The sequence below is a fragment of the Guillardia theta genome, assembly GCF_000315625.1.
Source record: "Guillardia theta CCMP2712 unplaced genomic scaffold GUITHscaffold_4, whole genome shotgun sequence".
In the NCBI taxonomy this organism is placed as follows: Eukaryota; class Cryptophyceae; order Pyrenomonadales; family Geminigeraceae; genus Guillardia; species Guillardia theta.
Window position 1 is genome coordinate 67,386 of NW_005434670.1, and position 11,298 is coordinate 78,683.

Consider the following 11,298-nt stretch of genomic DNA (forward strand, 5'->3'; position numbering starts at 1 on the left):
GTATCTTTCTATCTTGCTTCCTCCACCTCCCCCTCCTCCCCCTCCCCCTCCTCCTCCCCCTCCTCCTCCTCCTCCCCCTCCTCCCCCTCCTCCCCCCTCCTCCCCCTCCCCCTCCGATGTTTGTCGAGTCCAGTTTCGCCTTGAAATATTTTCTCATTTGATCCAGTCGAGGAACGTTAAAAAATCTCTCAAACATTTTAACAGTACCCACCTTCGAAGTATCATTGATCATAGCAGAAAAAATGGGTACATAAAAAAAACAAATATCTGTTAGATGGGAGTTCGCCGCTCCTGAGGAGTTGGACGGGCTGAAGGCGGGATCCGACCACCCCCAATGACAACATGGTTGGGAGGGGACGAGAGGAGGAGACGAGGCTGACGTGCAGCTGCTGCCCCTGCGCTCCTACATTGGCTTAATCCCCTCCTCTCCTCCTTTAGTGATTTCATCCCCTCTTCTTCTCCTTCTCAGTCACTGCTTCTCGCTCATATCCTCCTCTTCTCCTTCAGTCACCGGAACTTGTCACCTCAGTTTCCATCCTGTTGGTTCTTCTCTTTTTGGTTGACTTCCTAAATCGCTCTACGACATGTGCAGGCTCTGCTTGTTCGCTCTCGTGCTCCTGGTGTTTCTATGCCATGCACCAAGTCCGTCCAATGGCATCATGATAGAGCCAGAGCAACTAGTCCTGCGAAGCTCTCAGCGAAGGGCAGCTCCTTGTCTTCGTCTTCGAGGAGGCGGGAGAATCCTCAATGGCCTCAAGTATCTGTTCGTACAGTCCACCTCTCCTCTCCCCCGCGAGATCGTGCGGTACTTGTATGCTCAGAGAATATCAGAGAAAGAGATTCCCCACGACATCTTTCAAGCGCTCTGCGATGGCAGAGCAACGCTCAACGAGCTGCGAGCATGGGTGAAGATCAAGAGAGAAGGAGGAATAGCAAGATGGGTAAGCGATCTCAGCCCGCTGCTGCGAGATCGAGTGGTTCTCAACGCCAAGTTTGTCTTCATCCTCCTTTGCGAGATCGTCATCGGCTGCACGAGCAAGCTCTCAGCGCAAGTGATGATGTTGGGCAGCGGCGTCTGGAGGAGAGCAGACTTAGTTCTGCTCAGTCTGCTACTGGAGATCGTCGGAGACTTTCTCGTCGTGTGCATCTTCTACCCAGCAGCAAGAATGCATGATCGAGCTCCTGAGTGGCAGACACGACTGAACCCCTTGATGTGGGCGATCAAGGATGTTCCTGCTTCCGCCTTCCTGCCTGGATCATACAGGTAAAGTGAACGATGTATACAAGCAGGGGAGGGAGACGGAGGAGGAGAAGGGTTTAGGATAGATGGAGGAGGAAAGGGAGGAGAGGGCGAGGGTGGAGGTGGTGCGAATGTTTTGCCTCTGACTTTGTGATCAGCTGGGAACAGAGGGCCAAGAGTGTCATACTTCGAGGAGCTCAGCTCTTCGTTCTGTCCTTCACCATCAGCATGGTTGGAGAGCTCGTCAGCTACTTGCTCATCGCGGTCAGAAAATCGATTCGGACGAGGAAACCCAAGGAGGAGGAATTCGATGAGGGAGAATACTGGGAGGATCATGCAGTTGAAGAGCGACAGATGGAGCGATGGGATAGCGCTGCGATGGCACGGCGAGCTGCTTCTTTTGCCAGCTTCATGGGAGTCTCGTGCAACCTGAGACAGCATGCTCTCATTGCCATGGAGAATCTCTCTTTCTCCCTCCTGCCTTCCGGCCTGCATTACGAGGCCCTCGTCCTCCTCCGCTTCATCAACTGCTGGTTGGGCGGAATCTTATGGCTGACTCAACAGCGGCTACTTGAGCAGCGAATGCTCCAGAAACAGTCGGAACACTCGGACGATGAGATAGCAGAGGAAGGCGAGGATGAGGTACGGAGGGAGGAGGAGGAAGAGCAGGAGGAGGAGGAGTCATATCGCTAGAGCTTTTGATGTCATTCACTTATAATCAAGTTTCACTTATTTACATCACAGCAGGCATGTAACTTTACAGCTCGTTGTAAGCAGCTTTGCAGATGAGGGAGTACCTCCCTCCCATCAGCTCCAACACCTCCTTCCACAAAGGTGCCCCCTCCTACCATCCTGTCACTGCCACAAGACAACAACAGGTGCTCACCTTCGAAGACTTTCGGAAGATGAGGTCTGAGCTGCCGGCTGCGATGAACCATTTTCCCGCCTTCACCTCCTCCTGCGATAGAGTGAGCAGCTCCCAGGCGAGCATGGCGTTTTGCTACCTCTAGCTGCCCTCTGACCCAGCGGGTGTAGCGGTAGAAGAACTTGAAGTCGTCCTCCTTGCACTTGTTCTGCTCCAGCAGCTCCTTGGCGTGCCAGGGATCGAACCCCATCATTACACCGTCGATGATGCGGTGCGAGTATCCCAGTTCCTCCACCCTGTGCAAAACTTGAATGCTGCCGACCCAAAGGTCAGGGTTGACGGCGGCACCAGCTCGCACTTACCCCGAGCCTACGTCTCCTCCGAGGTAGAGAGGACACTTGTCGAACCCCGGCAGCTTGTCTGTCACTGCTCCTATCTCATACATGGCTGGCTTGTCCAGTACAAATCCCGCGCTCCCCCCTTCGTCATGCTTCGCCTGATCGAGGTGGTGGAAAGAGGAAGAGGAAATTTTCAGCAGAGGTAGCAGAAGCAGGGCAAACAAGCTACCAAGAAGATGACGCTGCGGTGCAGGTAGGTCTGAAAGTAAAGAAACTCGTTGGGTGTGGCTAACAACAGGCACCCAGGTTCCAATGCTGTCACTGAGATGGAGGGTGAGAGGGGAAGGAAAGAGAAGATGATGGGAGTACTTTCATGACTCCATCGATTCTTGGGCAAGTCATCGAGAGAGATCTTGTAGTCTTGACTTTCTTCACGCGTCTCGTTGAATGTGAGCGGACGAAACATGTGTTTCTTCTCCTCCTGTACTAGTCGCGCTCTGCGGTCTGCGTAAGAAGAAGATGAGGAGCAGAGAGGGAGGAAGTCACCTGAGGCGCCTCCAGTCGACTGTGCGGTTGTTGTGATGAGAAAATGTTGTCAGGGTTTCATCTCCGTCAGCGTCTGCAAGGCATCGAGGAGCACCTAGAACCAATATGAGGCAGAGAGCGTTTGTGGCGAACTGTTACATGTGCGATATGACGAGCCGCGCTTATCGAAGAGAGTGACAGATCGTTCTCCAAAGCCTCTTGGCCTGAGAAACCTCGAGGGGAAGAAACCAGAAACGCGCGGGCACGGCAACCACACAACAGTCGCCACCGCTAGCGCAAAAAGTTTTCCATTTATCGCATGAGAGCCGCGAGAGAGAGCAATCGGTCTCTTGTTGCAGCATGTTCTTTCACATCTCACCATTCTCTGTCTCCTCAACTCAACCCCGCTAGTTGCATCGAGCGCTTGAGCTCCGCCCTCTCTTGGCTCCCCGCCCTCCAGCCGCCATGAGAATTTCGATCTTTCTTTCGGCGAACTGGCAGGCGGGCCCGGAAGGTCGGCCCGGGCCCTGTCCGGGCCGCCCGTACGGTACTCAGTGCCCGCGGCCCGCGGCCCGGCCGCCGGCGAAGCAGGCCGGTCCACTCGTCACGTGCCGCAGTGCTTCAACCGAGGCTTTCCTCAAAGTCACAATAAGTCAAAAATCAGTCCAGTGCCGTGACTGCCCGGCCAACCGCCCCGCCCGCGGCTCGGGCCGGGCCGCCGCCCGCAACCGTGATCATGATCGGACTCCGGGGGAGGCGGCGTGCATGACTGTGTGAATGCTGAATTTCCTGGCACACCTTTACTCAAAGTTAAGTTAAACGGCGAGAAGAGAAAAGACGGGCGGCGAGAACCAAACCCAATCCCGGCTGCCAACAGCTGTCCCCCAAACTTAACTGATACCTTCACTTAACTGCGCGCTGGACAATCCCCCCGCGCCGCCGCCATGCCAGCGATGTCGCGGTGGCCGCCGCCGAAGGAATGAGACGCATACCGGGATGCACCCGCGATGATGGCAGCGTAGGACAGGGAGGCCCGCCTTGAGCTGACGAAAGATCCTGGACCGGATGCGTTTGCAAGTCGGATCACCTGAGACGTCTTGCGAGGCCGAGAGACCATCCAGCGCTGCCGTTTCCTTGTTCGCCGAGCGATCCGCCAGCCCTGGCACCACAGAAAGCGCAACGCATCGTCCTGCACGGAGGCCATCAGTGCTGGCGATGATGGGAAGAAAGGCCTTTTGCGGGACGTGCTGAGCATATGCATTACGATGCCCTCGGATCTTCCGCTGTGCTGCCGCTTGCAGTTTGCTCCGAGCGATGTCCGGTATTCCATCATTGTCAAAAACATGTGACATGCTGAAGTCCAGGATTAACCCATGCCATCCGCCTGAGTAGCCATCAGTTGTGGAAGTTCAAAGTCCCCTACATGATGGTCTTCAGGGCCATGCTGAATCATTCGCGGGCGGCCATCCGGGCCCCCGGCCGGGCCCGGTGACGGACGGTGACAGTCACCCGATCACTCGCAGAGTCACTCTCAGTGGGCCGCCACCGTGACCGTACGGTCATCATTGAGTCACGTTCCGACTCGCAGTACCGCCCGCCGCCGTGCATCTCAGATAGCAATCAAATGAGGAATGGAGGCCGAGGTAGGGGTGGGTGAAGATTATTTTGAGGGTGGGGTTACAGAGGTGGGGTAGGTCAGGATACTCCTTTCTTTTCCACCACCCACGTTTGGAGAGCAAGTTGACCTGTGGGTGGGTATTGAAATACTACATACCCCTTCATTTCTATGTCCAAAGTATGGTAGGGGTACGATCAAGGACCCCAACCCCTTTGATCGTAATTGTACATTTGCAATCATGGGGTCATGGGCGCGAAGGATATCGAGGAGGTTGAGACATGGTGGGGTGGTAGGAGCACTCTGAATCATGGATGGGGTGGGGTACAGGTGAAGTAGCTCAGGGCAGGTCGTAGGGAGGTAGGGGGTGATAGATGATGTGCTAAGACCCCCTAGGGAGTCAGTTCCTCTGTTCTATGCCGATGCGGAGCGGCAGGAGAAGGACAGGAGAGGAGGCGGGAAAGAGAGGGAGGGAGGAAGACAACGCCGTTAAAGGTGATGCTACTTCCCTCTTCATCGGTGCCTCCCTTTGCTGAGCACTCTTCTCTCTTTCTTGTGCCTTTTCTTTGCGATGTGGTCAACAATTGTTGTACCTACAAAAATGAACGTCTGTCATCGGTGAGAGAGGGGGTACCAAAAGAAGCCGAGGATGGCAGATAATCGCTTGAGAATGAGAATGAATGTTCATCCCATTTTGCGGAGGGGTCATGCGCATCTGTGAGCTGATGCCTGCGGTAGGAGAAAGCCACAGAAACCTTGCTACCAAACAAGAGAACCCAACCACAGGGGAAGAAGGTAGCCAGCCCCAGCCCATACTGTCACCCATCTCCTCCCTCACGTCTCCATCTCTCTTGCTGCTCGGCGTATCTGCTGTCTCTGTCTCTGTCTCTGTCTCTGTCTCTGCTCGTCTGTTGCCGGCTCCAATAAAACTGATCAGCTGCCTTGGCCCGAAGCAGCTCCGCGGCAGCCCAACAGTAGCGACGCAGCAAACACGCTGGCGGAGTTTGCGATTCACTTCCGAGGTTGGAAAGGTTGGTGTGTTGCGGGAGGACTTACAGCTCCTCGTGCAGAAGGTCGACGGAGTACTCCCGATCGCAGCAGCCGTCTGTCAGAGCATGCGCACAAAGACAGTGATAGGGGTGGTGCTCATGGCGCAGAGACTCCATTTGGGCATGCTCCTGCTGTTGGATCGGGTTGTTGTTCTCTCTTCCCTCTTTCTGCTGATCTAGCTCCTCCTGGTCCATCAGCGATCGCTCAGAAGACCCTTGTGTCCTCAAAAAGACGGAAAGTTGGGGCTAACGTGTCCGACGACGGAGAGCATGGTTCAGAGATCCATTCCGAGTGTGACTCTCACTTCATCGTGCACTTGTTTGTTACAGGTGTCAGCCCCTGGTGTTTGAGCTCGTTGTGACTGTTTGCTGACAGCCATCGCCGAAGGAAAGTTAGAACAGAGCTCCGTGATCCCCAAGACTTGGGACGTTCTCCAGCAGGTCATCACCAAAGTGTCAAAGGAGCAGAACACAACAGTCTCTGTTCGAGGATCGACGATGGACATCAAGATGAGAGTCTTCGTCTGCAATTCGGTTGAGGTGAGAGATCGACTGCTTGTGTTGCCTTGTGTCCTTTGTTATGTGCACATCGCCCATGGACACATGTCAATGAGATTTGTTCATGACCGTGCCTTGTATTGCAAGGCAAGAGCTGTCGGAGAGTATGTCACCGCCCATCCGGACCAACGACCTGCTCCCTTTGTCGTGCTCGCCCGCCAGCTCTCCATGGCCATCGCCTACAACTCCAAGTCTCTTGATCCGACGCAGGTGAAAGCAGCAGTCAGAAGTGAACCTGCTGTATCGTCAAGCTCACCTCCTCCCTTCCTCGCTCGCTCCTCCTTCGCCTGCCCTCCCATCCGTCGCTGTTGGTCCCTCCCCACTTATCACGCATTACAGGCGGCAGTGGCCGACAGGCTGAGAAAGCAAGCGAAGACGCGAGCAGTGAAGGAGATTCGCGAGGTCATTCGCGACGCACAAACAGAAATCACCTGCCCCATCCTGCGAGGACACGCGGGAGCGCTGGCGCCTGCAAGGCTGATCGAGGAGCATCTCCTGGGTCGGACAGTGAAGGTCGTGCTGCCTTGCTGCCTCATGGGCTGATTTATCGCAGGAGGACCTGGAGGGAGATGGGGCGAGGAACTACATTTTCTTCAACGCAAAGAACAGATCCAATTCCAAAGACGAGCTCTCGTCCTCACACGACCACCACCACGAAGATGTTGCTCCGGTCTCCTCCTCTCGACGTCGCTCTCCTCCCGTGCCGTCCTCTGTGCTCCACCATCGCTCTCGCGGAGACGAGGCGCGCGGGAACGTTGCGACCTCTCACTCGAGCGTGTCGATCGACTTGGCATCAAAAGGAGAAACTTCCCCGAGGAACAGCCGCATTCAGGTGCTTCATTCACATAGTCCTCCTCTTCCTCCCAGTCCTTGTCCTGGTCCTTGACCTCCTCGTTGTCCTCTCTTTTCTCTCTTCTCGTCCTCGTTCTTGTCCTCGTCCATTCTTCTTCTTTTCTTCTCCTCTCCCCCCTCCTCTTTTGTTGTTCGTCTCCTCCCTTGTTTGGCTCTCTTTGACTTGCATGCAGGCCTTGCAGACTCCAGGGTCGCCGCTGTCTCCTGGAGGAAGAGACGGGGCTGCAGCGCTCCTCTCCCTCTTCAACTCGGTCTCATCCCCGGAATCTCCTCGACGACAATCGGCAGAGCCCTGGGGGCAGGAGGAGGAGGCGGCGAACAAGGGGGGGTTGGAGCCAGTGAACCTAGTGAGCAAGCTGCAGTCCTCCAGCAAGCAACCGAAGCATTCGCTCGCAGCTCAGGCGGCTGCAAACTTGCACTCCATCACCCCGAAGTCTTCACCTCGAGACGAGGGGCGATGGCTGGGGGAGAGCAGCAGCAGCCCAAGGAAGGCGACGCTAGTGATCCCTGAGCCCTCCTACGACCTCAACCTCGTCATTCGATCTCCCAGCCTCAACCCCCGACTCGCCGGCGTGGGGAAGCACCTCGGGCTCTCACTGGAGGTGCCAGTGGGGAACCTGGAGGAAGGGTTTGAGCTGGCGGGGATCAAGACGCCTCGCTCGGTGTACGGGAGCGGGAGCGGGAGCCTCTACGACGCGGTGAGGGCAGGAGATCTGGAGGGTGTGAAGGCGATGCTGGAAACCAAGGAAGGGAGGAAGAAAATCAACGAGGCTGCCGACGATGAGGAAGACGTAGCGATCGAGCACTACAACTTCATGCCCTCTGCCTCCGTTGAGATTCTTGTAAACAAGAGCTGGAGAAAGGGCTCCATCACATCGAGAGAGGAGCCAGACCTTGTGGTTGTGCAGTACTTCGCGCATGGCATTGAGAGCAGCGACAACGTGCGGCAGGAGAAGCTGGCGGTGACGAGCAGCAAGCTGAGGGTGTCGGCGGAGTCGAGGAAGGGCTTCACCCCGCTCATGTGCGCATGCATGCTCAAGGATGGGAAGAAGGCGACGGAAATCACGGGGGAGCTGCTGCTGCACGATGCTGACATCGACCTGGTTGACTCGGGCGGTTATCGGGCGATCCACTGGGCTGCCATTGCAGGACACGCGGAAGTGATAGAGCGATTGATCGCACGCAAGTCCAACGTGGACCAGCCGACGAGCTTGAGCAGCGACACTCCTTTCCTGCTGGCAGCCAGGTAGGGCCACAAGAGCATGGAAGAGGGGTCGGAGGAGAGGAAAGAAGGCGGAGGAGAGGAGAGATGGCGGAGGAGAGGAGGAGGAGGAGGAGGAGGAGGAGGTTGAATGAGGCATGTGCAGGTTTGGAGGTATGGAGGCTGTAAGGACATTAATCGCTCATGGTGCGTCGCTGCGTGCAAGAAACAAAGAAAGAGTTGGGATCGTTGAAATCCTCTCCCTTTTCCGAGGAAAAGACGGGAAGTCTCCACTCCCTGCCGCCGCTCTCTCCATCTTCGATCTTGTCTTCGATCACGATGCTCGTCTCAAGACTCTCGTCCTCTCGTCCCCTCTCTCAGGCCCTAGCAGAAAGCTCGACAAGCCATCCCTGCTTGTCAAGGAGCTCGTGGATTCGATCTCTTCCTCGGAGACGCTCAGCCGTCGCTGCTTGCTCAAAGTACATGGCGCGAAACCTTCCTCGTAAGTGCAGCATCCTCCTCGCCTCTCCCCCCCCCACCTCCCCTTATCTCACGATTCCTTTTCTCTCTTCCCATCTCTGCCTTGCTGCTTTTCTCACGCAAGCGATGTTAGAGGATCACCCGAGTGGCTTCCGCTAGTGCAGCATGCAGTGGACGAGGTAAGAAGATGGGGAGAGAGGAAGAGGAGGAAGATGGGAGTGTGGAATGGAGGGAAATGGAGCAGGAAGTAGTTGACGTGAAGGCGCAGGTCATGACTGGAAACAGTCGGAACGCATTCTGCCTGCTTGCTGGCTCAGATCAGTCCCAAGAGGATGAGCAGGCGAGCGAGAAGGAGGCGAAGAGCATTTCGCTGTCAGCGGCGATGCGGGTGGTGCTGCACGCGTGTGAGAAGCACGACGTGGCGAAGGTGGCGATCATCGACCTTGATGTGAGAAGACAAGGAGGGAGGAGGGAGGAGGGAGGAGGGAGGAGGGAGGAGGGAGGAGGGGAGGAGGGAGGAGGGAGGAGGGAGGAGGGAGGAAGGGGGGAGGGGGAGGGAGGAGGGAGGAGGGAGGAGGGAGTGATGTCTCACAACAGGGCAAGGAGGATGCTCCTGCTATCGCGCACGTTCGGCAGCTCATTGGGAGGAAGAGCAGGAGGAAGGAGAGAGATCTCCTCGTGTTCATTCCCGACTCAATCTCCTCCTCCTCTGAAGAGGAGAGGAGACAGGATCTCTTCCTCAACGTCGTCCGCCCTTCCTTCAACCTTGTGGTACCTCCCCCGTCTTCTTCCGGCTACCTCTGATCGTCTCTCTCCAGCACAAGTCGAGCAAGAAGGAGGAGGCGATGCAGGAGACTGTGTGGAGGAACTGCGTGCTCAGCAAACTCCTGCCCTGCCTGCGAGCGTTCTGCCCTGACCTCGTCGTGATCTCGACGTCTCTCCTCCCCGTCGAACAGGATTGCGAAAACTACGGAGAGCGCTTTGTGAGGCCAGAGGAGGAGCTGTTGTGGGGGGGGATGGCAGGAGGAAAGGAAGGTGTCAGGATGGGAGGACGGAGGAAGGGGAGGACGGAGAGAAAGGAGGGCGAGGTATGCCGCTGACGATGATGCGCCACAGCAGGACCCGAGCGTCTATACGTGGATAGCAAGAGAGGTACGGGGAGAGAGGCGAGAGGGAGAGACGAAGGAGTAAGGTTGAATGGTAGAGAGAAGGTGGCAGGGGTGCAGGGGAATCGAGGACGAGAGAAATACAGAGAAGATCAGAGAAGGAGAGGACGGGAACACAGAGGAGAGGATAGAAGACGAGGAGCAAGAGGAGAGACGAGGAAATGTGGGAGTACACGAAAGTGACACTGTGCAGGAGAGGGAAGCAGAGCAGAGCAGAGCAGAGCAGAGCAGAGCAGAGCAGAGCAAAGATAGTTTGCGAAGACTCTGACTGGAGTGATGCAGTTGGGGAAGGTGGCGGGGATATGCAGCCGAGGCAGGATCGTCAGCCTGCTGCTTCACTCGCATCAGCTCGCGCAGGAGGTGAAGGAGGAGGCGAAGGCTCGACGAGTCGCCGCCTGCCTCGCCCACCTGGAAGCTCTCATCGGCTGCTGAGCCCCAGCTGGACTCTAGCTGAGGTCAAGCACCAGCTAGACCTCTGCTGTACATAGGAAACGTGTAAAGTAACCATCTTTTACTCCCTCCTCTCTCGGCAAGCTTGATGTCAGGGAGGCGCTAGTTCTCGTGGCGAGGGGGTAAGGAGCCTCACCGGCTCTTGGCATCTCCTCCTGGCTTGCTCCCTCCCGCCGCCGCCGCCGCCATGCAGCGCTGGAGCTTCTCGAGCCCAGCATGTGGCACCCCCTGGCAGAAGACCTGCATGCGATCCGGTGCCGCCTGATTGAGGTGAAGGAGAATCTCGCGGATCCTGTCCGTCACTTCCTCGTCCACGAGGTCTGTCTCGAGGATCTGCTGGGCCGTCAGGAGGAACAAGAGGACACGCAGCAGCAGCAGCAGCAGCAGCAGCAGAAGCAGCAGCAGCAGCAGCAGCAGCAGCAGCAGCAGGGGGTTCAAGAGGAGGAGAGCTGCAGGGGAGCAGCAACAGCCAGAGGAGGAGGACGCATCCAGCGACTTGACCTTGGAGAAGATGAGGACGATGCGGCCGAGGTTGCTGTGGTCGCGGCCGAGAACCCACGCGTGATTTGAGAGGACGAGCTGGCAGAGCTGCTTGTTGACCAGCAGCTGCACCAGGACAGTGAGAAGCGAGAAAGGAAGAAGAAGCAGAGGACGAGCATTGAAAACAAAAAGAGAACGTTGCTTAGAGGAGGGAGGGAGGAGGGAGGGAAAGGGGGGAAGGGAGAAGGAGGCAGAGCGGGCGGGCGGGCTGACAGGCAGGGCGGAGAGGGAGGGCAGGCAAGGCAGGCAGGGAGGGCAGGCAAGGCATGGCAGTTATTTTTTGCCGTCTGTCTCTCACCGACTCGGCGACATCTCCCTCGAGCGGGAGGTACGAGAGCCAGAAGCTCCAAAGCTCCTCAGGGTTTTCAACATACTGGGGAAAAGTCAGCGACGGGGCAGAGGAGGAGGAGGAGGAGGAG

General features: G+C 56.8%; 4 protein-coding genes across 4 annotated transcripts in view; 2 read left to right on the forward strand and 2 right to left on the reverse strand.

Moving 5' to 3' along the window:
• Positions 1-584: 584 nt before the first annotated feature.
• On the forward strand, positions 585-1,933 carry GUITHDRAFT_100168 (hypothetical protein; the record flags this gene model as incomplete). The annotated part of the gene is made up of 2 exons (XM_005840843.1): positions 585-1,264; positions 1,399-1,933. The coding sequence occupies 2 exons, from the start codon at positions 585-587 to the stop codon at positions 1,931-1,933; spliced, it is 1,215 nt and encodes a 404-aa protein (XP_005840900.1).
• Positions 1,934-1,997: 64 nt separating this feature from the next.
• Positions 1,998-3,348, reverse strand: GUITHDRAFT_160742 (hypothetical protein; the record flags this gene model as incomplete). Its single annotated transcript, XM_005840844.1, has 8 exons — positions 3,128-3,348; positions 2,990-3,083; positions 2,813-2,940; positions 2,673-2,764; positions 2,468-2,601; positions 2,245-2,419; positions 2,127-2,198; positions 1,998-2,084 (listed from the first exon to the last, which is right to left on the reverse strand). Exons 3-8 carry the CDS (start codon positions 2,907-2,909, stop codon positions 1,998-2,000), a joined length of 657 nt encoding a protein of 218 aa, XP_005840901.1. The 5' UTR covers positions 2,910-2,940; positions 2,990-3,083; positions 3,128-3,348.
• A 1,942-nt stretch (positions 3,349-5,290) lies between these two features.
• Positions 5,291-10,321, forward strand: GUITHDRAFT_132362 (hypothetical protein; the record flags this gene model as incomplete). Its single annotated transcript, XM_005840845.1, has 15 exons — positions 5,291-5,378; positions 5,540-5,614; positions 5,813-5,962; positions 6,009-6,172; positions 6,278-6,400; positions 6,530-6,703; positions 6,744-7,022; positions 7,216-8,288; positions 8,410-8,745; positions 8,848-8,902; positions 8,992-9,171; positions 9,321-9,494; positions 9,542-9,811; positions 9,843-9,875; positions 10,172-10,321. 15 exons carry the CDS (start codon positions 5,291-5,293, stop codon positions 10,319-10,321), a joined length of 3,324 nt encoding a protein of 1,107 aa, XP_005840902.1.
• Positions 10,322-10,837: 516 nt separating this feature from the next.
• Positions 10,838-11,298, reverse strand: part of GUITHDRAFT_41061 (hypothetical protein) — a gene marked incomplete at both ends in the record, with an annotated part of 7,886 nt that continues 7,425 nt past the window's right edge. The window contains 2 exons of the mRNA XM_005840846.1: positions 10,838-10,945; positions 11,178-11,252. Of these exons, the coding sequence (XP_005840903.1) occupies positions 10,838-10,945; positions 11,178-11,252 (183 nt within the window). The remainder of the gene's footprint in view (positions 10,946-11,177; positions 11,253-11,298) is intronic.